The sequence below is a fragment of the Botryllus schlosseri genome, chromosome 15 (genome assembly GCF_051294905.1).
Source record: "Botryllus schlosseri isolate E-star chromosome 15, Bs_hap1, whole genome shotgun sequence".
Lineage (NCBI taxonomy): Eukaryota > Metazoa > Chordata > Ascidiacea > Stolidobranchia > Styelidae > Botryllus > Botryllus schlosseri.
In genome coordinates this window covers 14,269,953-14,289,266 of record NC_137250.1, presented here as the reverse complement: position 1 = coordinate 14,289,266, position 19,314 = coordinate 14,269,953, and the positions used below count along the sequence as shown (strand labels likewise).

Here is a 19,314-nt window from a genome sequence, read left to right as displayed (position 1 = left end):
GTCTGTACGACTTCGGTCGTGGGTTCGATCCCCGGTCGGGTTAGACCAAGGACCTGCTTAGTAAAACCGGTATATCCATGACTTCCACGCTTGACGCTCATGCATTATTGGGATAGCATGGAGGGGTGGTGAAAGACTTAGACGGCCGTCCAAGGCTATATCTTGACCTTCCTTCCCTAGCGGCACATGAATATCATGCACTCATGGGCAAAAATAAACCACGTCCTTTCCTTTCCGTTAACAACTTGCTATATGCGCGCGCGCTACTGACTTAATAAATCGACACAATGTACTAAATAAAAGGAATCTTGAAACAAAGTATTGAAAAAAAAACTGAATCACGACCGTGACACTGGCTATAACCGATACTACGTTGCTCTCGGCGCGATTCATAAATACCTTCACATAGTTCACACGCGTCGGTGCTTGCCGAGGTTATGTTTTCCTGCTTAGGCGACGCTTTGTCGCATGCCCTATAGTCACCTATTTCTTATGTATTCATCCGCCAAGACGTTCTTTCTAAATTCTCAGTTATTTCGATTGAATACTTCGATAATTAATCCTCACAGTCGTCTAGAAATTCTACCATTTCAATATCTCATCAATCACAAATGAAAAGACATAATTATGATGAAACGAGTTTACTATTTAGACCCGGGTGGCCATTCGTTTCACAGGGGCACTAAAGCCGGGGTGCTTAGTGCTTACTGCTTATGCTTGGCAAAAATGAATATTGAAATTACTATGCTCTGTAGTTCCAATCAATGACGACTATGGGACATGCCCACAGAGATGATTTTGCTTGTCCCCTTCTCATGACACATTCAACTCCTTATCGCCACGGAACAGAATTCAGCGACAACTATTGGGTTGAATTTAACAACGAAGTTATTTGTTTCATTTCATCATCATTGGTTTATTAACAATTTTATCAGTTCAATACACAACAAAATGCGATACAATGAAAAGATAGGAAGGCTTGGAGTGGTCCATGGAATCAGACACCCCCCTTGGCCTAGGCGATGTAAAGAGGAAGCATGCACAGTGCACACTGTGAAAACTAAAAAACTAAAGTAGATAATATAGGAAAAGCAAGCAACAAGAAATGGGATGGCATGTCATGGAAGGCGAGATCGATAGGTCAGTCGTGGTCCGGTAATCTTGAGGATGGACTAGTATTCATTTAGTAGTAATTGCTCGCATTTCGACTTGAATGTGGACACTGGACAAAGTGGACATCCATGCTCATTTATATGACAAACAAACTGTTATGAGTGCGAGACCGTAAAAGTAGCTGTACTAAACAGTACGAAAATGTTGTATATTACCAAATTCTACTATAGCACAGGGTGCAAATCAGATAAGCTGCACTTTATAGCAAACAAAATGCTTTCACACCCATTGCATTGGGTGAAAACGAGCCAAATGCACAAATCCTTGCAGAGATGGAACATAGAATACCCCAGAGTAGTAGGCCTACTCTGTAGGGTGAGTAGCCTATAGTGTGCTATGTTTTAGTTTACCATCTAAAAAGATACTCGTAAACAGTGCCCAATTCACTCACACAGATTTATACCAGAAAGTGCCGATGTCCTGTTGCACCCTACTCTATAGTAGAAATTCGGTAACTGCATGCACCTATTTGCAACCCATGCATTTACATTGTATGATAGGCAATAAGAATTGATTCGAATCATTGTCGATGCCTTTGGATTCGAATTCGAATAAACAGATAGGAGGATGCTGAACAACCCAGTTGCGGTTGCAGTAGCGGTCAGGGTCGTAATTAGGGCTGGGCAAAATCGAGTACCTTAGTGATTCGATTCTGAATCATGTATTATGGCTTCGAGTCGAGTCGAGTATTCGAGTATCACTCATTATGACGTCATTAAAGACTGTACAATATCAAAGTTAAAACATGTACCTTTTATGCCACCACAAAGAATATAATGCCTGTTATTCATCACATTAAAGATAATTAAGTTTTTTCTTTTCGACCCGACCGATTTCATTACACTTTGCGACAATGTCATGACTTCGAAAATGTCTCATTTCCAGTAACATAGTAGCTTTGTACTATATGTTTCGTATGCTGGGATACGGCCAATCACGGTTTCAAGGCTTCCACAGTGGAAAATAGCATCGAAACCTTAATTCTCGTTAATAAATTGACTGTCAGTGGCTCGGAGCGTATAATTTCAGTACTCGAAAAAATCGTCTTTTACTACTCGACTCGAATCATTAAAATAATTACTCGATTCAGATTCGAGTACTCGAATCATTGTGCCCAGCCCTAGTCGTAATGACTCGAGTCAAGACTCGACTCGAGTCCGACTCGGGACGCGATTTTCTGATGACTCGACTTGACTCGAGTCATTTTCTCAAAATACGGAAATGATTCAACCTGATTCAATCTGTGTATTGACTCGACTTGGACTCGAGTCATTCAGGATGACTCGACCAAGTCTGTTGATTCGAGACGCTGACGGCCAAACCCACATTTCATTGTAATTTGGAAGAATAGTAAAGTAACCACACACTGGTATTTCATCTGTTAGTATATCTACTGTAGGCTTACCATACGTCCTCTTTTAAGAGGATTTGTCCTCTTTTTTGACTTTTTTGAAAGTGTCCTCGGAGGACGCCCTTTTGTCCTCTTTTTTGAGATTTTGTCCTCTTTTTTTTAAATTTAGGTCAGATTCATAGGAAATTGCGAGTGATATGCCGCAAATTAGCGCACAAGTGATGCTCCGGCGGGTACTTCGGAGGGAAAAGTGGTGATTTCAGCTCTGAGCGAAAAGAAGACCTTTTTTTTTTTTTTTTTTTAGTCATCCACCTGGCAATGTGGAGTGAAAAACGTGATTTTGAGCTCTGAGCGGAAGTGATGACCTTTTTTTTTTTTTTTTTTAGTCAACCGATGATGAAGCGGGTGAAATTTACCTGTTTTTGAGAATTCTTCTCCAGTTTTGCTTGTCTGAAATTTCTGAAAAAGTGTCCTCTTTTTTCATTTCCGAAATATGGTAAGCCTAATCTACTGGTACTTGAAAATGCCACCAGAAACAGTTAAAAGTGAGGAAAATTAGTATATTTTAAATGCGAACCATTCGATATCACCAAACAGAGTTGAAGAAAGTGGGTTTAACAAGACTTTAACTCGAAACTGAGCACAGAGCAGTCAACGCTATGACTTGGACACTGACTCGAGTCATAATACCATGACTCTGACTCGACACTTCGCTCAATGACTTGGACTCGGACTTGACTCGGTGGTGAATTGAAAATGACTCGACTTGACTCGATTCAAACCTGTAAAAGTGAGATTGACTTGTAACTCGGAGCGTTGTGACTTGGTAACAATCCTGGTAGCGGTTCTGCGGCTATTTCTTGCCATTTCCATTCCTGGTGAGTGCGCTCTTTCATCGGGTCCCTTTCTGGGCTTTTTGTCGCCATAAGAACAGCGACGCGGGGAAGAGGAGCCCATAATATAATCTCTGACGTGGAATCGAACCCATGCCGCTTATCGTCACCACTGCGTTATTTCCCCATGAACACCCACAACAATTATTCTATGCGGGTACATATTTTCCCGTTTACAAAAGCCGAGGAGATGGGAACTTTCATCAAAATGAGCATGCGAATTTACAGTCTCAGATTATATTTCCTGTGATAGGGCAGTTTTAGAGAATATCCTGTTGTTTATGTCGTTTCGATTCATAGCATTTCTCATAAATGTGGAATAATATGTCTAAAAATATCGTCGCGGTGGAATCAATCAAAGTAGCTTTATGTCCATTTTTTCCAATTTTGAGATCCCTTTCTCAAATTTATATAGAATAAAGTTTGGCATGTATAGCTTTATCACATTGTTTCAAAGTTAATCATGACAAAGATGTGGCCGAAAAAATGAAAACTTAACATAAAGTTGATTTTCTCAATATATGTAAAATGGACAGTGAAGGAGAAGGAGGAGGACGATGTAGAGCTCTCTACCTATGAACAAATATATTTCTTTTTCAAGCTTGGAAAAATGGCGGTATGCTTTGTGTAATAATATATAATACCAGCGAGTACTTTGGGTACAGGCTGATAATACCACGACAAAAATTTAGGACGCATACCGATAACGTGATAACACCACTCTCGTAATCCATCAAGTCATAAGCTATGGTTTCTGCTCCGCTGGGTGGCGACTGATTGCCAATCTAACACGGTTCAGCCCAAACTATTGGTTTTGGTTCAGCCTATATGATTAAATTTCATATTCGCGGATATGTAATTGATAACTGTTCAGCTGGTGGGCGTGAATAAAAAAATACGATTAAATATTTTCCCGTTGAAACAGTAGCTGTAAAATGCAACAATATTATCTAATAACATTGATGGCCATGTACTATAGTGATGTCATTATAGTTCGTATGCGTAGATGGGTATTCAGAACTGCATTATAAACCGTGGCAGTTCCAACTTCCAAGAATAACCTGTTAAAACGTTGAAATTTTGTTATCTGGTAAGGTGTTTGCTTTCATTGGTTCAGTTTTGTTTCGTCAATGGCCTAAAATTTGCTATGTTTTGTGTACGACTGCTCTCTGTATAATTAAGATTTTCGCGTAATTGGTTCGTATAAATTACGATAACTTAAATATGTAATCGATACCATATACTATATTACTTACATGGCCATGACCATCGCCTGCGGCCCACGGCTATGGTGTCTCTATAATGCAATTTGCAAGCTTGGTTGCGCCTCAATATAAAAACTTGGTCGTCACAATCAAATTGTCATCAATCAAGCATAGTGAGTCTGCCTGTATTTCCATACAGCTTGTCGAGAGCTCGCATATACCGGTATCGTCGTTCCTGTAAAAATGGTGCGTGCCCGTCGGCTCTGAAATTACGATCATTTATTTAAAAACATACAGGATGGCTACAAATATGAAATGGTTTCTATTATCTACTGTTTTAGTCAGCATCTTTATGACTGCTGTGTTGATTTTCGATTTCGATGGTACTAATGTCATGAATGCGTTTTCGCCGCTCGTGCCAGTGACTGCCTTATCGCGTCCAACGACAATCTCATCAAGGCACGCCATCAAGTACAAATATTATCTAAGCGGCGATCCATTCCAGTTTTCATGTAAGAACTGTGCCTTTGTGGTAGGGTCCGGTCACATGATCGACGCTAAAAAGGGAAGAGAAATAGATTCCAACGACTGCGTGCTTAGACCTAATGATTCGCCGACCACTGACTACGAAGTAGACGTCGGAGGGAAGACTACAATGCGATCGGTGGATCATAGATCGCTGGAGTTCATCAAAAAGAGAATTCTGTCGGGTCGTCCTTTCGACAGGCAATTACCGAACATGACATTTCTTGTGTTCACGTCGGAAAATTCTACGGAGTGGCATAAAGTCACCGGCCAAATGGCGTATCTCCGCAAATCGCATCAAGGCATAAAATTCGTCATCCATGAACGTGAATGGATGCAGTTCGTGGTGGATAAATTTAGAAATGAAGTTGACAACAGTACCAACAATATTTGGATAAGCAACGGCTTTTATAGTTTATTATTTCTACACGAAATATGTTCGAATATTTCAGTTTACGGGATGTCGCATCCAAAATATTGCTTCGAAAAGGGGAACAATGACGTGCAGTACCACTATTATTTTGGGTACAGTGGCTTGGAATGTGCTACGTTCATGCAGCATGCTAACGCGGATGGTAGCGCTCACAGATTTCTGACGGAAAAATTGGCGTTTGATAAATGGAGACATGCCTGGAAAAACTTTAAGTTTCAATATCCGTCTTGGCCTGCAGTAACGAATGAAGACGATCATACCGCTCATCCGTTTGAAAACATAACTAAATAGGCGCGGTAATTTCTGTATACTTATAGTGGCAATTTTTTTTATATTATATGTCGATTTGAGTTATCGGCTGCTTGAAAAGTTCCGATACTTCAGTGACGTAAATCCGGGCCGTTGGTTCCATACCAGGGGTCTCAAACACGCGGCCCGGGACGACATTTTGTGCGGCCCGCTACGCTTTGGATTTTCAAGTATTCGACAATATATTCAACTGCCACATATCTTTTTTTATTTAAGAACTTGAAGTTAGGTCTAAAACTACTCCAATAATCTAAATCTCATCAAACTTCACTATCAAATCAGTTTCGAAAGCTACCATGCGGCGAAGGATCAGCTATTTTAGCCGGAGATGCCACATTTCTAGTTCATGATGATAAAACATGACCCGTCGATAATTGGACTTGGTGCGAGCCGCGCGACCGTTCTTAAAATTACTCGAATTCGGGCTGCCTGCCGGGTGATAAAATGAAAATTGCTCGAGTTAAGTCGCGTAAGACGTTAATATCAGAGAAGGACGTGCGACTCGGAACGACGTAATTTGGTATGACCACGGACGCAACAAACTATCACACGGTCATGGGGAATAGTAATATATCAAAAGGTCGTAGCTTGCGTTGCGTAGCATATATAGCTATCTAATCAGGTTAATATGGAAACCATTGGCATTCTGTTGCCCCCACGATGTATAGCAGTGGTTCCCAACGTGGGCGATATCAATTTGGTGGTATAGCGGGACGAAAATAACGAAGGGGGCGATGGCGCGTTAAAACGACTTTTTTACTCGAATCACGAAAATTTAGCAGTAAAAGTGTAATTTCGAGGTCGAGCAGAAAAGTTGACCTTTTTCTAGTCAACACGCCGGAGATTACAGTTTGTATGCCATTTTTCGGTTCCCAATATTTGGGGGGAGATGATCGGAGTTGAGCTTGATAAGGGGGCGATGAGTCGAAAAAGGTTGGGAACCACTGATGTATAGTTAATAGTTAGCTACATCCTTGGTGATCTTTGGTCTCTTTATCCATATTATTATCGCCGGTGGCGAGTAAGGTATACGCTCAACAGCTGTACCAATGGATTCTTCGGCGATTGGACATTTCTATCCCAGGGGTACGTGGACCAATTCGTGGTACGAATCAACATATCAGGGGGTAGCCTATGAGATACATTCTGGAAGTGGACCGTATGCTATGTAGAGCTTAAAATAATTTTGCAAACCAACAAAAAGAGGAATATTTTCTGGGCTAATTTATTTCACTGGAAAATATTCTTCGCGCTACGCGCGAATTTATGTGTATAGGCTTTTTCGGACGTGGGGTACGAGAAATCTTATTGTAAGCACAAGGGGTACGATCGCTTAAAAGGTTAAGAAACACTGCTATTACGATGAAACAATAAATATTATGTTTAAGTTGTTATTGATCTGTTCCAATCGATGGCAAATCTAACTCTGATTTAATTTGATTTTGACAATGACATAAAAAACAACCTACTTATCAGGACTATACCAGAAACCCGGATTACACTTCTCAAATGCTCTGATATCAGATCAATCTTTGTTAAATTATAAAGCATTCTACCTATAATTGTGGCACGTCAAATGTCCGCTAGCTTCAATATTATAACGCGACGGCTTTTACAATGTTATGATGCATTTGTCCTCTCGCATGGCGTCTATAACTCATTGTTTTGACAAAGTATGCCCAACACAAAAACAATTTTATTGAGATATTTGAAAATGTGATATTTTGCGTCATAAGCATGAATTGTATAATAATAAATTACATTTTCACGATGTTTGTGGAATGCCAGTCTGCAAATTCCCGTCAAATAAGGCCCTACTTGGAAATTATACATTGAATAACCCTATAATTGATGTTGCAACCCGCGGCGTCATCAAAAACTAGACAATTGGCCCACGAGCACATTTGAGTTTAAGACCCCTGTTCAATACCAATACCGTGAAAATCATTACCGAGAATTGGCATTACCAAGAATGCCATTACCGAGAATGGACAGGTCACCCCATGAAAGCATGTTGTTATAAGATATTTGATTGCATTGCAAGTGTATATTTAGACAAGTCACCTGCGACGCTGTGTATGGACATCGCTAAATAGAATCGATGATTATTTTTTTTCTTTTATATCCTGCTGCTCTGCCACTTGAGCGACTGCCACTCTGATATAATATACAAGCCAATTATTATATGGGCTTTGGGCAATGAGAAATCATTCTCGCATGTTTAATCGTTGACGTCACAGATAAAAACAATCATTGGCAAATAACTATGTAGTATGTAGCCTACCTGTTGAAGAAGGACAAAGGGTCACACCTGACCCGAATGATACCGCTTACCGTCGGTCACCTTAGTAAGGTAACTGAAGTGATGGTTACGTAGGCTTCGTTGGTTCTTGGTGTCCAATACTGTTACCCCCGTCGCAATCGGGATTCCGATGTGGTCAAAACAGTATGGATCATAATCTACGACTGCACTCTGCACAACACTTCTTCCAATGTAGTTAACAAGCCGATGACTGTAGTGGTTGTCTTCTTGGGTACTATAAAGTGAGCATTGAATATATAATAATCAGACCATGGCTATGAACTCTTCTATTGGCAAGCATTTAGTCAAGAATTTCACTTCCATTACCCGAGATTCCCACCAAAGGAAAATATCTACTTGCCACCGCCCAATGTCAACCTAACTAAGAGATCTATCGACTACTCAGGACCTATCATCTGGAATGAATTACCACAAGATATCCGTGAATTGCCTTGTAATCGATTCAAAAAATACCTAGCCTACTGAATCACCTCTTGTCGTTATATTAGCACTATTGTCCTACCTTGCCCAGACATTGCTTCATTGATCATTTGCTACCATCGTTTACTTTTCCTTTTTTATTTTCCCTTTTAAACCAACATTTTTTACAGCCTGACTGTATAGAGTCAAGTGTACCTGTTTGATGCGGGTGTGATCAAACTAGTTGACATTAACCGTCGTCTCGATCATTCTTATCTGATACCGAATATTGTGCATGCATTTTTCTGTACCACCATCGTTGCCGTTTGTTTTTCATGTATTTTGGTTGGATGAAAATAAAGACTCTCTCTCTCTCTTCTGCCAAGAAACTGTAGCGACGAGAGATTTTCAATATTGTGGAGAGGCCGCACACTTTTTCCATTTGTCGGCGCTCGAATATCTAGCTTCATTAAAATCTGCCAAACACGATTGTGCCAATAGACGCTTAGTTACCGGTGGTTACTGGTTATGCATTTTATGCTGTATTTGTTTATATGATGTCATAATTGGTCGTGTGGAAGAAAAGACACCAGGCGGCAGGGACCCGGAAGGTAAACAATATTCAGTTTGAAAAGTTTTTGTCAGATTTTTTGAAAAGTCATACCTCCTTCAAGAGCGTTCCGCTGCTGTGCGGCATCACATCACATATTTATTTAATGAGCTAATTCGCAAATAGAGGCAAGAGAGGTATGACGATTGCAGTAGCGCATCACTATTTTGGGTATTTGGATTGCCTAATGTGCGAGCTGTCGCAATACAGTGCAAATACGATACACTGGTTGCGTATTCGGTTGGTGCAAATACATAAATAGTGAGGGGATAGACATAGTGTCATCCTTGTAATCTCCATTTCGCCTGCCGTATTATTCGCACATAGATATTGCGATGTTCCGGGTAAAGCAGTCAAAGTAGTTACCTGATTTTAGACCTGTAGGACTGGATCAGACTTTCGGGATTATACGTGAAATGTTTTATTTTGACAGGGTATTTTTTTATCGAAATCTGCGAAATTAGAAGGATGTTTTGGATGCAAAAGGATTCCGAAATTGGCGAGTGCGCTCATCTCACTGTGGAAGTCATTACTTGCATCGTCCGCCGGATTCAATCATCAGTATAGAGTAGTGGTTCTCATGAACCTTTTAGACCACGACCCCAAGATATTTAAATTGGAGATTGACTTTACAAAACCAGACAATGAAGAACAACGTGAGCGCTTAGCATGCGGAATGTTGATATGGTCAAGATAGGGCTGAACAAAATCGAGTACCAGAGTGATTTGATTCTGAATCAATCAATATATTAACCCTTAACGTATATCGATCGAGTTCGAGACTATCTGATAAGAATACGGGGAATTACCGAACACGATCTCCATGTATCTGTGTATATAGTTTTGTGCTAGATTACCAGGCACGTAGTTTGGGAGTGTGCTTACTGCGATACAACCAATCTAGCTTTAAAAGCCTCCGCATTGGAAAATAGTATCGAAGCGGATTAGGGATTTCTGCGAGAAAGCTGTGGGGGAGATTTGTTGCAACTGAAAGAGAGAGAGATTATAATATTTTTCGCCTGCACCATCGAGATGCTTTGACGACGGAGATGCGATACGACCGTAAGGTCACCTAGTCTGCACCAGAGTTGGATCAATTGTAATTTGTAATTGAGCTGAATGTAATTATTACATTTTTCAATGCAATTGTAATGTAATTGTAATTGAAGCATTTTTATTTTGTGTAATTGTAATTGTTATTTGACAAAAATTTTGCTCAATTACAATTTCAATTACATTAAATTGCTATTGAGACCTGACAAGCACAACATAAAATAATTGACTTATATTGCATTCTCTTTAAATGTCAACAAGGAATTTGGTGGATCCATTCGCGGAAGCCCTTGACTGCGCCCTTGCGGGCGAAGTTTTTTATTTTTACCGCTATGCTGGCCTCGGCTGCCATTGTATACAATTATTAGATTACTAACCAACGGATGGATTCGCAACACGTGACTCACGATTGAATACGCCGAGAAGCGAACTGCTGAGCCGGCTAAAAGCAGCAGAATTGATAGTCCCATAGCTGGCGATCCAAGCGTCGAAATTTGATATGTATGGCCCTAATCGAAAGCTAGTGTCGCACTGATTCCGCAATAAAAGTATATTTTCAGGCAATGGTACCATCCCAAAATAGTCGTGAAAGTCTGGGAATCGGCATTGTTCTGAACAATCGCTTGGCGTAATTGGTCATTGTTGTGGTCATGCTGCCGCGGCGCTCTCACTTTTCAGAACAGTCGGCCTTAAACGGCTATTTTGGAGCAGTTACATTGCCTTGACGAGATTTTAATTTGTATTTTCGGAATTAGTGCATCAATAGCTTACGATAAAGACCAGATGCATCAAATTTGGACGCTTGGATCGCCAGCTCTAGGACTACAAAGTTTGCTGCTTTTAGCCAGCTCTGCAGTACGTTTGTCGGTGCATTCATCCGTGACTCACATCTTGCGCATCTATCCGTGGGTTGGCAATCTACAATACGATTTCAGATCACGATGCTGCATCGTTACTTCGTCTGGCTAACTAACAAGACCACTGGATATTATATAACGTCTTATCTGACAAATCACGGTTTTGTTTTTACTCATCATCCTAATTCCTACGTCCCTCGATAAAAATAATATTATTTCTTTAATAGACACTTACGTGACCTTTGACACGAACCAATCAGGTTGCAGCAGGATGTAAACAAAGAACAAGGCCGGGCAATCTCACTATGAGCGCTTATGGGAAAGGGTTGGAAAATGAAGGTTTTTCGCAAAATTACATTGAATTGGGAATAGCTGGCTTTGGTGAATGGTAATAACGTAGAGCTAGTATGTATTTGCAGTGTTCTAACCTACAATAAACATGAATGGTGGCAAGCACTCATCAGCATGGTATGTCCAAATGAATGGATTTCTGACAACTTTTCGGATGAAGCGACTATTGCTGTATTATCCTTAGTCCTTAGTCGTACAAAATGGGATTGTCGTACCGAAAGCATGTATTAGATTAATCTTGAGTCAGGATATGTGGGGTATTCAGTATGTGGGCTTGGCGTTATAAGCGTTCTATTTATGAAATCGCATAGTACAGTCTACAGTCTGCATCATTATCCAGCAAATTACTGTTACACTGGACACTTGTGACTTGTCTGCATATTCAATGATCATATTAATATGATATATGTTAGGCAACACGATCCGTTCCCAGCTGAAATCGTCATTTTTTGTTCTAGCTCATGTATTGAATCAATCACGACAAATGCCGGACAACCACTGCGCTAATAGCCTGTGTAACTTGGAGATGTCTACCCAGACCGTTCCTGGTGTGCGCTTGTACCTTTCCCAGAGCCAATAACATGCATGGAAGAATGTAAAATCTGGATAAAGGCATGTGGACTTCCTTGTAGTCATCTGAATTCTCATTTTATTAATAAAATGACATATCTATTATTGCACCAAAAATATTGATCGTGACATAATTTAGATGAAACAATTCTGTGTTTCAAAATGAGTCCAATCTGAAATGCAGTCACACTTGATGCCACAATCGACTTGGAGTGTGTCTCGTTTTATTCCAGTCCAGTTTTGTTGCTTGATGGTGTGTAATGGATTGAAACTGTTGAGAGCAATATATTCAATAATGAGATGAATAGTTGAAATTGGTAGCACTGATACGTTGCATGAGTCGGACGAGTACGCCTTGATAGGTGCCTGCACAGCAGTGTTGCTCTGTAAAATAAACATATTATATATTTTGTGCAGGCTTGATGGATATCTTATATGAAGCTGCAGAAAGAGGAATTTGATGGATAAAACGCAAGCACAAAACAGGAAACCCATCCAGGAAAATTACAAATTGCCGGACAATTATTGCTAGTGAAGTTTAGTTCTCAGAGGAGCATCAGAATGTCAAAAGATGCGGAAAAGCTGAAATTTCATGCTAGACTATATTAAATTCTTTCTGAATTGCCCGACTTATCCTACTGACGTCAAATTTATAGTATTGCTGTAAACATAGTATTAAACCATTGGTTCAACCGTATATAACTGCTTCATTAGATTTCGATTTGGCCATGTAGGTATGTGGTTCTTAAAAAGGCACCATTTGCATTCATTCATGATTTCTCGAAACTAGAATGATTATTGACTGTCAATAAATCACATACAACTTTGAAAAGGATTGATGGATTGTGGTGCACTTACTTTTGTGCAGGAACTGTTCACAGGGACCATTTCAGATCGAAATATTAGTGAAATATGTGGATTCGACAAGAAATGTGAGACAATGACGGAGTTCAGCTATGGTGAACCAGGAAATGCTATCATGGCAGAAAAGGGATTCACCAATAAGTCTGAAATTAAGAAATTGAATCTAGATTTAAATATTCCTGCACATGATTTGGCACACCGTCAAATGCCTGAGCCAGACTGTTCCACAACAAGAAAGATGGCGAGACAACGTATTCATATTGAACAGCTGATCGGAAGAATCAAGGAGTGTAAAATTTTGTCTGGTGTCATACTATGCAGCATTGTGTATCAACTAACCAAATAGGGACTAAGTGCTTACTCTAATTCAAGATTTAAAATAAAAATTGACTAACGTAACATATTCGGCAATTGTGCGAATTCAGTTCCATTGTGAATATCGTAATGCCTAATAGCATGCTACGGATCGTAATTGCGCAGTGCCATGGTCAATGTGTACCAACAGTGCATGTCTATTCATACTATACTCCAGTGGTGTGCATTGAAGCTCATTTAGAGGCCCAATTTGTTGAATGAACAATTCTCCAGGTGAAAATGTACTAGGATTATTTGTGTTGGGTGGAATGTTATAAAACTGAAGACACCAGATACACCAAAATCTACCTTGAGGCGGGAGTTGATCGGTTGCGAGTACGGTCGAGAAATTGATTGTCAATCACTGAGGCTGATGCAAATCACAATGTAGTCCTTGTAGCTTCAGGTCCTGGATTGTCTTAATCAATGCATATATGCATGAGAGAATATATATCAGAAGCTAATGTGAAAATAAATCATGGTTACAACATCTATTGCAGGAATCTCTGAAAAAATGTCTTTTGCTTTACTTACCCTGTCTTAAAAGTGCAAGACGAATCAATAATGAATTTTCTGAGAACGTGTATTTCCATTGAGTATATCTCACTGCGATAACATTGGCTGTTCACTATAGAATATTGCTTCCATAAAGAGTGGATTGTCTCCTCAATCTTTGTCCCCAAGTCGTGTACGTAGCGCTCCATGAAATATTTCGTAGCTTTCTCCGCGGTGTTAGAAGAATATGCTGTTCCACTCAAATCCAGAAATTCGATAGAATCTCCATAGCTTTCAAGTTTCATAATCAATAGACTAAAATTGTGATGTGTGGCAGCAGCTGTATTTTATAGCATATATTTCTGAACATGAGATATGCTTGAAAATTTCGCTCGAGACCGGCAGCCTATGAAATCGTCAAAATATGCATTACAACAATCCTATAGTATAGTATACAACAATCATCGTTTAATTCGAAAAGTTGTCAAAAAACCATGCATTTGGACACAGCACGCTGATGCGTACTTACCATCATTCATGTTCAATTGTTCATCCTAGACTAAACGCTGCAACTACATACTAGCTCTACGCTATTACTACCAGTCATCGCCAATTCAACGTAAATTTGCTTAAAACCTTCATTTTTCAACCATTTCCCATAAGAGCTCATAGTAAGCTTGCCCGGCCTTGTTCTTTGTTTACATTCTGCTGCAACCTGATTGGTCCGTGTCAAAGGTCACGTAAGTGTCTATTATATACTATATACGCAAATCCAACACGTGCATATATTATAATACTTTATTCAACGACATATTGCATACTGAAATAGTTCGAAAACGTTTTTTCTTTTTATTAATGAACGGGTATTTGCGTATCATGAATGAAACATGAACACTTGAATTGTTGTTAATTACGACGCTATACGGTTGTCAAGGAGCACGGTTGAATTTATGATTATTCAATTACATGTTCAACAGCAGCAATTGTAATTGTAATTGTAATGTAATTGAAGCATGCAAGGAGTAATTGTAATTGTAATTTGATATTTTTAGCATGGAGTAATTGTAATTGTAATGTAATTGAAACATGCATGAAAGTAATTGTAATTGTAATTGAACTGAAATAATGTAATTGATCCAACTCTGGTCTGCACCATCGTTTTTCCTCTCCATGCTATTTGTGGATGCTGAGCGCCTAGCAGGATAGCTGCGGAAATCAGTTTTCAAGTCTTTGGTCTGACCCGGGGCGGGGTCACTATCTCGCTTAAACTTTTTTTCTGTTTATATATTAGATAAATTAAGCCTTTTTATTATGATTATAAAACTGAAGCCATCCGATATCCGCTTTACACAAGATAGCATCAAAAACGAATTTAGGAATGGCGATTCGATCGAAATCCTTGTTTCGGATATCTCCGCAAAGAAAACTCATGTCGAATCTGTTCCACTCATCGAGGTCGTCGAAAGGGATAACTTATATTACGCTCTCGACAACAGGCGTCTGTATGTATTCCGACGGCTGGAATATCTTGGAATTATACAAACGATTCGAGTTGTCAAGGTGAGCTACGAAACTACAATTTTCGCACAATAACCGGGAAATATCCAATATCCACCAGTCACCCGATCTCGTGGCGGCTATCATGTCCCATAATAGTAAACAGCGATTAACAAAAAGTGAACTTCACAAAACATAGTATTATTAGTAATTTTCAAGTTCTGTAGCACAAATCATTTATAACGGAGCTTACGATTTCCTACTGCAGTCTATAAACAATCCAAATTTGTTCCAAAACCGTCAAAACGATGGCTAGCTTTTCATCTCTTAATTATGATACTGAAGACAGGACCATAACATATAAAAAGTCAGCCCAATTATTGCGTCTGCATACAAAGGTACAAGTCGTAATATCGTAACAGAATGGTAACTTGCGCTGACCGGTATTACATTGATGCGGTTTTCATTAGCCAGCTCTCGAGATTACCGGACCACGATCTGACAACGACTTCGCCTACCGACACATGCCACATCCCTTTTCATCGCTTGTCCTTATATGTATTATGTTCTATTACTTTTCATTCAGTCTTTTATTGACATGTTATATATAGGCCGAAGGTGGGTCTACACCAGGGGTGGCCAACCTTTTTGCTATTCACGGCCGCATTTCGATCAGTCATTGCAGCCTACGGCCGCATTCCAGGGCATAGTTCGTAATGAACAAACAAGTCGCCGAATATCCTTTTTTAACAGTCCGTGTCCATTTTCGGTGAATGCCAGGCTCTATTTAGTGATATCGGCTTATTATACCCACCGAAATCACGAGGGGTTATATTACGAATAGACTCCTGGAGTAAACATGGTCGCGCGAGGCGCGAAAAGTTTTCAGTATCATGAATGTATTTCGTCATTAATATTAGTAGTTTCATATATTCCTATCAAACATTTATTGTTTCTCAGCCCATGTGATCAGATTCCCCGGATTAGTGATGGAGCCGGGGGCGCGTTTTCAAAAAAATTGGGGCAAGTTATAAATGATAATATATCTTCGGGTTGGCCAATAGTAATTAGACTGTGGTGCATGCTGTTATTTCTTGACCACCCATCAGTATTGTTGATATAGTGGAAAGTTATTGAAATCGCCCAAACGCACCAGTAACAAATTTCTTTCGTGAGGAAGACAAGATTCCAGGTTATTATTTCTACATGGGGCCCATCATTTTTCTATGCTGTTCGCATCTATATTGCGGTGCTCAGATCGCAAAAGGCGGTAGTAGGCCTACTTTAAAATTGTGAAACGAGGACGCGTTGATTCGCGCGCAGCGTGAAGAAAATTTCAAGGTTGATAAAAACATCTTAAAATTACGGAAGTCAATTCGTAAATTTAATTTTCATGCCGACGGCCGCCAACCCATACTAATTGAATCACGTGTCCACGGCCGCACAAATTTCCTTCTTATACAGCCGCAGGTTGGCCACCCCTGGTTCACACCAAGTTCTTCCGAGTTCCGACACCTCCCTGTATTTTCATCTTATCTCAATTTTGTGGTGTCAATTTTATGGTTGAAAATGATAATAAATGGATGAATTTGAATGAAACAGTTCATGTCCATCGCTTTGTATCTATTCATGCGCAAAAACCTATCAGTTCCTTACTCGTTATGTTTCATGTACAAGTCACGATTCAAAATCCAACCTGATGTTGCATCCTTATATAGTCCACCTCCGCAAATACAGAATTTATCCAGTCGAAACGTCTTGCTGCGGAGTTGTTGGAGGTGACGTGATTCGTTTTATGTACAAACAATCTGTTCTAATAGAGGATGGGTAAATAAGTTGCTGATTAATAAGGTCCCTGGTGGAGTATATGCCTGAAAAGCACAATCATTTCTCTACGTCATAAATCATGAATGTATAATAAATATAGGCCTACATGACAACGCAAAACTGTAACTATAAGAAAGTTAAATATGCTGTACTGTATGAACAAGTAGTTGTAGAACTTTAAAAATATACTCGCCGACCGCGCAAACTTGTGCGAAGAGAGAGAGAGAGAGAGAGAGTGGTATAGGGAGATCAATTCATTGAGGTGATATCGTGATGGTATTTGAACCAAAAATGGAGTATAGTGAGACTGGGACATTGCCTCCTTGAAGACAATAATAGGATATTTCAAGACCCCGAGCTAAGTTTGAATCTGCCACTCAGACCGACACTATTCAGTACGTGCATTTTCAGATAGTCAACTCCACTAAATTCGATGACAGCAAATTCACTACAACAAACGAAGGCGAAAGCGTCCGAATTCGCACAGGAAAATGCCTCCCGCATAGCATTAAACTGGTAATTCACTATACTGTTGGTGTTGGTGTCCAGGGTATATATAAAAGGCTTGGATAACTATACGGCATATTGCCCACTTGCTATTTTAATGTCGTCTGTGACGGGATTTCGTAAAAGTTTACTATATAGCATAAATGTGTTAGCATAAATTTCCCGGCGAAATGATTTGATTTATTCGTGATTTGTAATTAATTTCTTTCCACTGCACTTGATGACGTCAAACTTCCGGCCGACATATTATACATCCAGTAATTTGCTATACGTAGGACATTAGAGCCACTCGATTGCTGTCGTTGAAGTAAGAAAATAATAATTTACCACGGTGTTAGTTGAAACGCGATGGTAAAGGTATTAGCACAATTTAAAATTGTGACTTATTTTGTTATTCTGTTCGTGAATTTTACCATCTGGACAAATATAGAGTTAATTGAGGAAGGGGTCTTCGAAAATCAACAGAAAACATCCGATTTAGTAGAAATAGGTAATAAAACTGCATGTGCTGTATCTTATATGTAGGGTTGCATTTAAAACAAATGGTTGTTTAAAACATTTTGTTTAAAACATGTTTTAAACAGTGTTTTGAAGAAAAGCCTTTAAATAAATTGCGTTTTTTTTTTCAAGTTGTAAAAATGATGCCATAATTGTGTAAATACTTTCCAGAAAAGATGTTGTATGAGCCTACGGAAACTTATCACCCGATTTAGCCGGCATATACGATATCGGATGGTTGGAACCCTAAAAATAGTCGGTTAAACAGCTATATACTACTTAAATATTTCATTAACGGAGCTAATTTACCCTATGTTTTTAATTGTCAATGTTAATCCACTATGACGTTACAATTGAATATTTGTGACGTCATAGCTATAAAATAACTAAAAAACATGTTTTAAACAAGGGCCTTGTTTTAAACATGTTTGTTTTTATTTGATTTTTGTTTTAAATGCAACCCTACCTATATGCAAAAAGATATTGCCGCGAGTAATTCTTGCCAAACTGATTTCTCAGACTATAGACGTGGCAGTATTCGGCTCGGGTTCGCGCTCGACTTTAGAAAATAATTCGGGTTCAAGCGAGGTCGAATGAACCACTCAACCAACCAGTGATACGAAATTTGTTGCTACAGTTTCCATGGTCTGATCGCCGTAAAATCTGGCTGAAATAGGTCATTTCGGCGCTAGACAATTCCGTATCAGTACATATCAAGTTTAGGTCGGAATTCTTTTTGTTTGATCTGGTACGTGGCCCACGATAATCGTCGTTGCCAATTTCCAATACACATACATACATACACTCGGCCCCAATAAACTATGAAAGTCAAGTCCAAGCGACTGCTGCATTTGTCTGTGTTAACAGAATTGCTTACGTTTTCTATACGTACCAAGAATGGCGATACTGCACTGTGTCACCTGTGGTGATCGTGAACGATATATATTTCTCGCAATTCACACACGGACATGACAGATTCAGAAACAACACAGAAAGGTGCTCCAGCGAGAACGCAAGGAGAAGAAGGCCAAAAACGCCACATCTACAAGCCGGTCAACGAGCATGGCCTCAGATAGGACGGTCACCCGCAATTCCACTCGCGAAAATCGCTATTCGCCAGCAATTGGACCGCCCTTCAGGTCACAGGTATCAAACACCTATTCCACGACATATCATGCCGACAGAAGGCTGGAAGAAGAGGTAAACTCGGTGAGACAAAT

General features: G+C 39.6%; 3 protein-coding genes and 1 long non-coding RNA gene across 8 annotated transcripts in view; 3 read left to right on the top strand and 1 right to left on the bottom strand.

Moving 5' to 3' along the window:
• Positions 1 to 3,035: 3,035 nt before the first annotated feature.
• LOC145457098 (uncharacterized) lies at positions 3,036 to 11,348 on the bottom strand. Of its 4 annotated transcripts, none has more exons than XM_080335264.1 (3): positions 8,828 to 11,347; positions 8,224 to 8,426; positions 3,036 to 4,857 (listed from the first exon to the last, which is right to left on the bottom strand). In XM_080335264.1, exons 1-3 carry the CDS (start codon positions 8,860 to 8,862, stop codon positions 4,787 to 4,789), a joined length of 309 nt encoding a protein of 102 aa, XP_080191390.1. In that variant the 5' UTR covers positions 8,863 to 11,347; the 3' UTR covers positions 3,036 to 4,786. The 4 variants fall into 4 exon arrangements, 2 of the variants coding, with proteins under 2 accessions (XP_080191390.1, XP_080191389.1); XM_080335263.1 differs by having other exon boundaries at positions 3,036 to 4,885; positions 8,828 to 11,346; XR_013920780.1 differs by having other exon boundaries at positions 3,036 to 4,885; positions 8,234 to 11,348.
• LOC145457092 (alpha-N-acetylgalactosaminide alpha-2,6-sialyltransferase 5-like) lies at positions 4,885 to 6,107 on the top strand. The gene has a single exon (XM_080335256.1). It carries the CDS (start codon positions 4,921 to 4,923, stop codon positions 5,869 to 5,871), a length of 951 nt encoding a protein of 316 aa, XP_080191382.1. The 5' UTR covers positions 4,885 to 4,920; the 3' UTR covers positions 5,872 to 6,107.
• On the top strand, positions 11,343 to 12,883 carry LOC145457100 (uncharacterized). The gene is made up of 2 exons (XR_013920783.1): positions 11,343 to 12,094; positions 12,470 to 12,883. It is a non-coding gene; the product is annotated as an uncharacterized LOC145457100 (long non-coding RNA).
• A 1,791-nt stretch (positions 12,884 to 14,674) lies between these two features.
• Positions 14,675 to 19,314, top strand: part of LOC145457054 (uncharacterized) — a 41,067-nt gene continuing 36,427 nt past the window's right edge. Inside the window, exons 1-3 of one of the 2 annotated variants that reach the window (XM_080335209.1) lie at positions 14,678 to 15,325; positions 17,501 to 17,605; positions 19,070 to 19,303. In XM_080335209.1, coding sequence (XP_080191335.1) covers positions 15,077 to 15,325; positions 17,501 to 17,605; positions 19,070 to 19,303 — 588 coding nt within the window. In that variant the 5' untranslated portion in view covers positions 14,678 to 15,076. Of the gene's footprint in view, positions 15,326 to 17,500; positions 17,606 to 19,069; positions 19,304 to 19,314 lie in introns of both variants that reach the window. The other variant, XM_080335210.1, reaches the window with a different exon arrangement.

Bases quoted from the DNA above. Each gene is read 5' to 3' on its own strand.
- LOC145457098 (XM_080335263.1), bottom strand. From the start codon at position 8,862: ATGTCAACTAGTTTGATCACACCCGCATCAAACAG. The intron at 8,427-8,827 runs GTACACTTGACT...CTCACTTTATAG, and splicing joins ATCACACCCGCATCAAACAG to TACCCAAGAAGACAACCACT. The intron at 4,886-8,223 runs GTAAGCGGTATC...TCGTAATTTCAG, and splicing joins CCTTACTAAGGTGACCGACG to AGCCGACGGGCACGCACCAT.
- LOC145457092 (XM_080335256.1), top strand. From the start codon at position 4,921: ATGGCTACAAATATGAAATGGTTTCTATTATCTACTGTTTTAGTCAGC.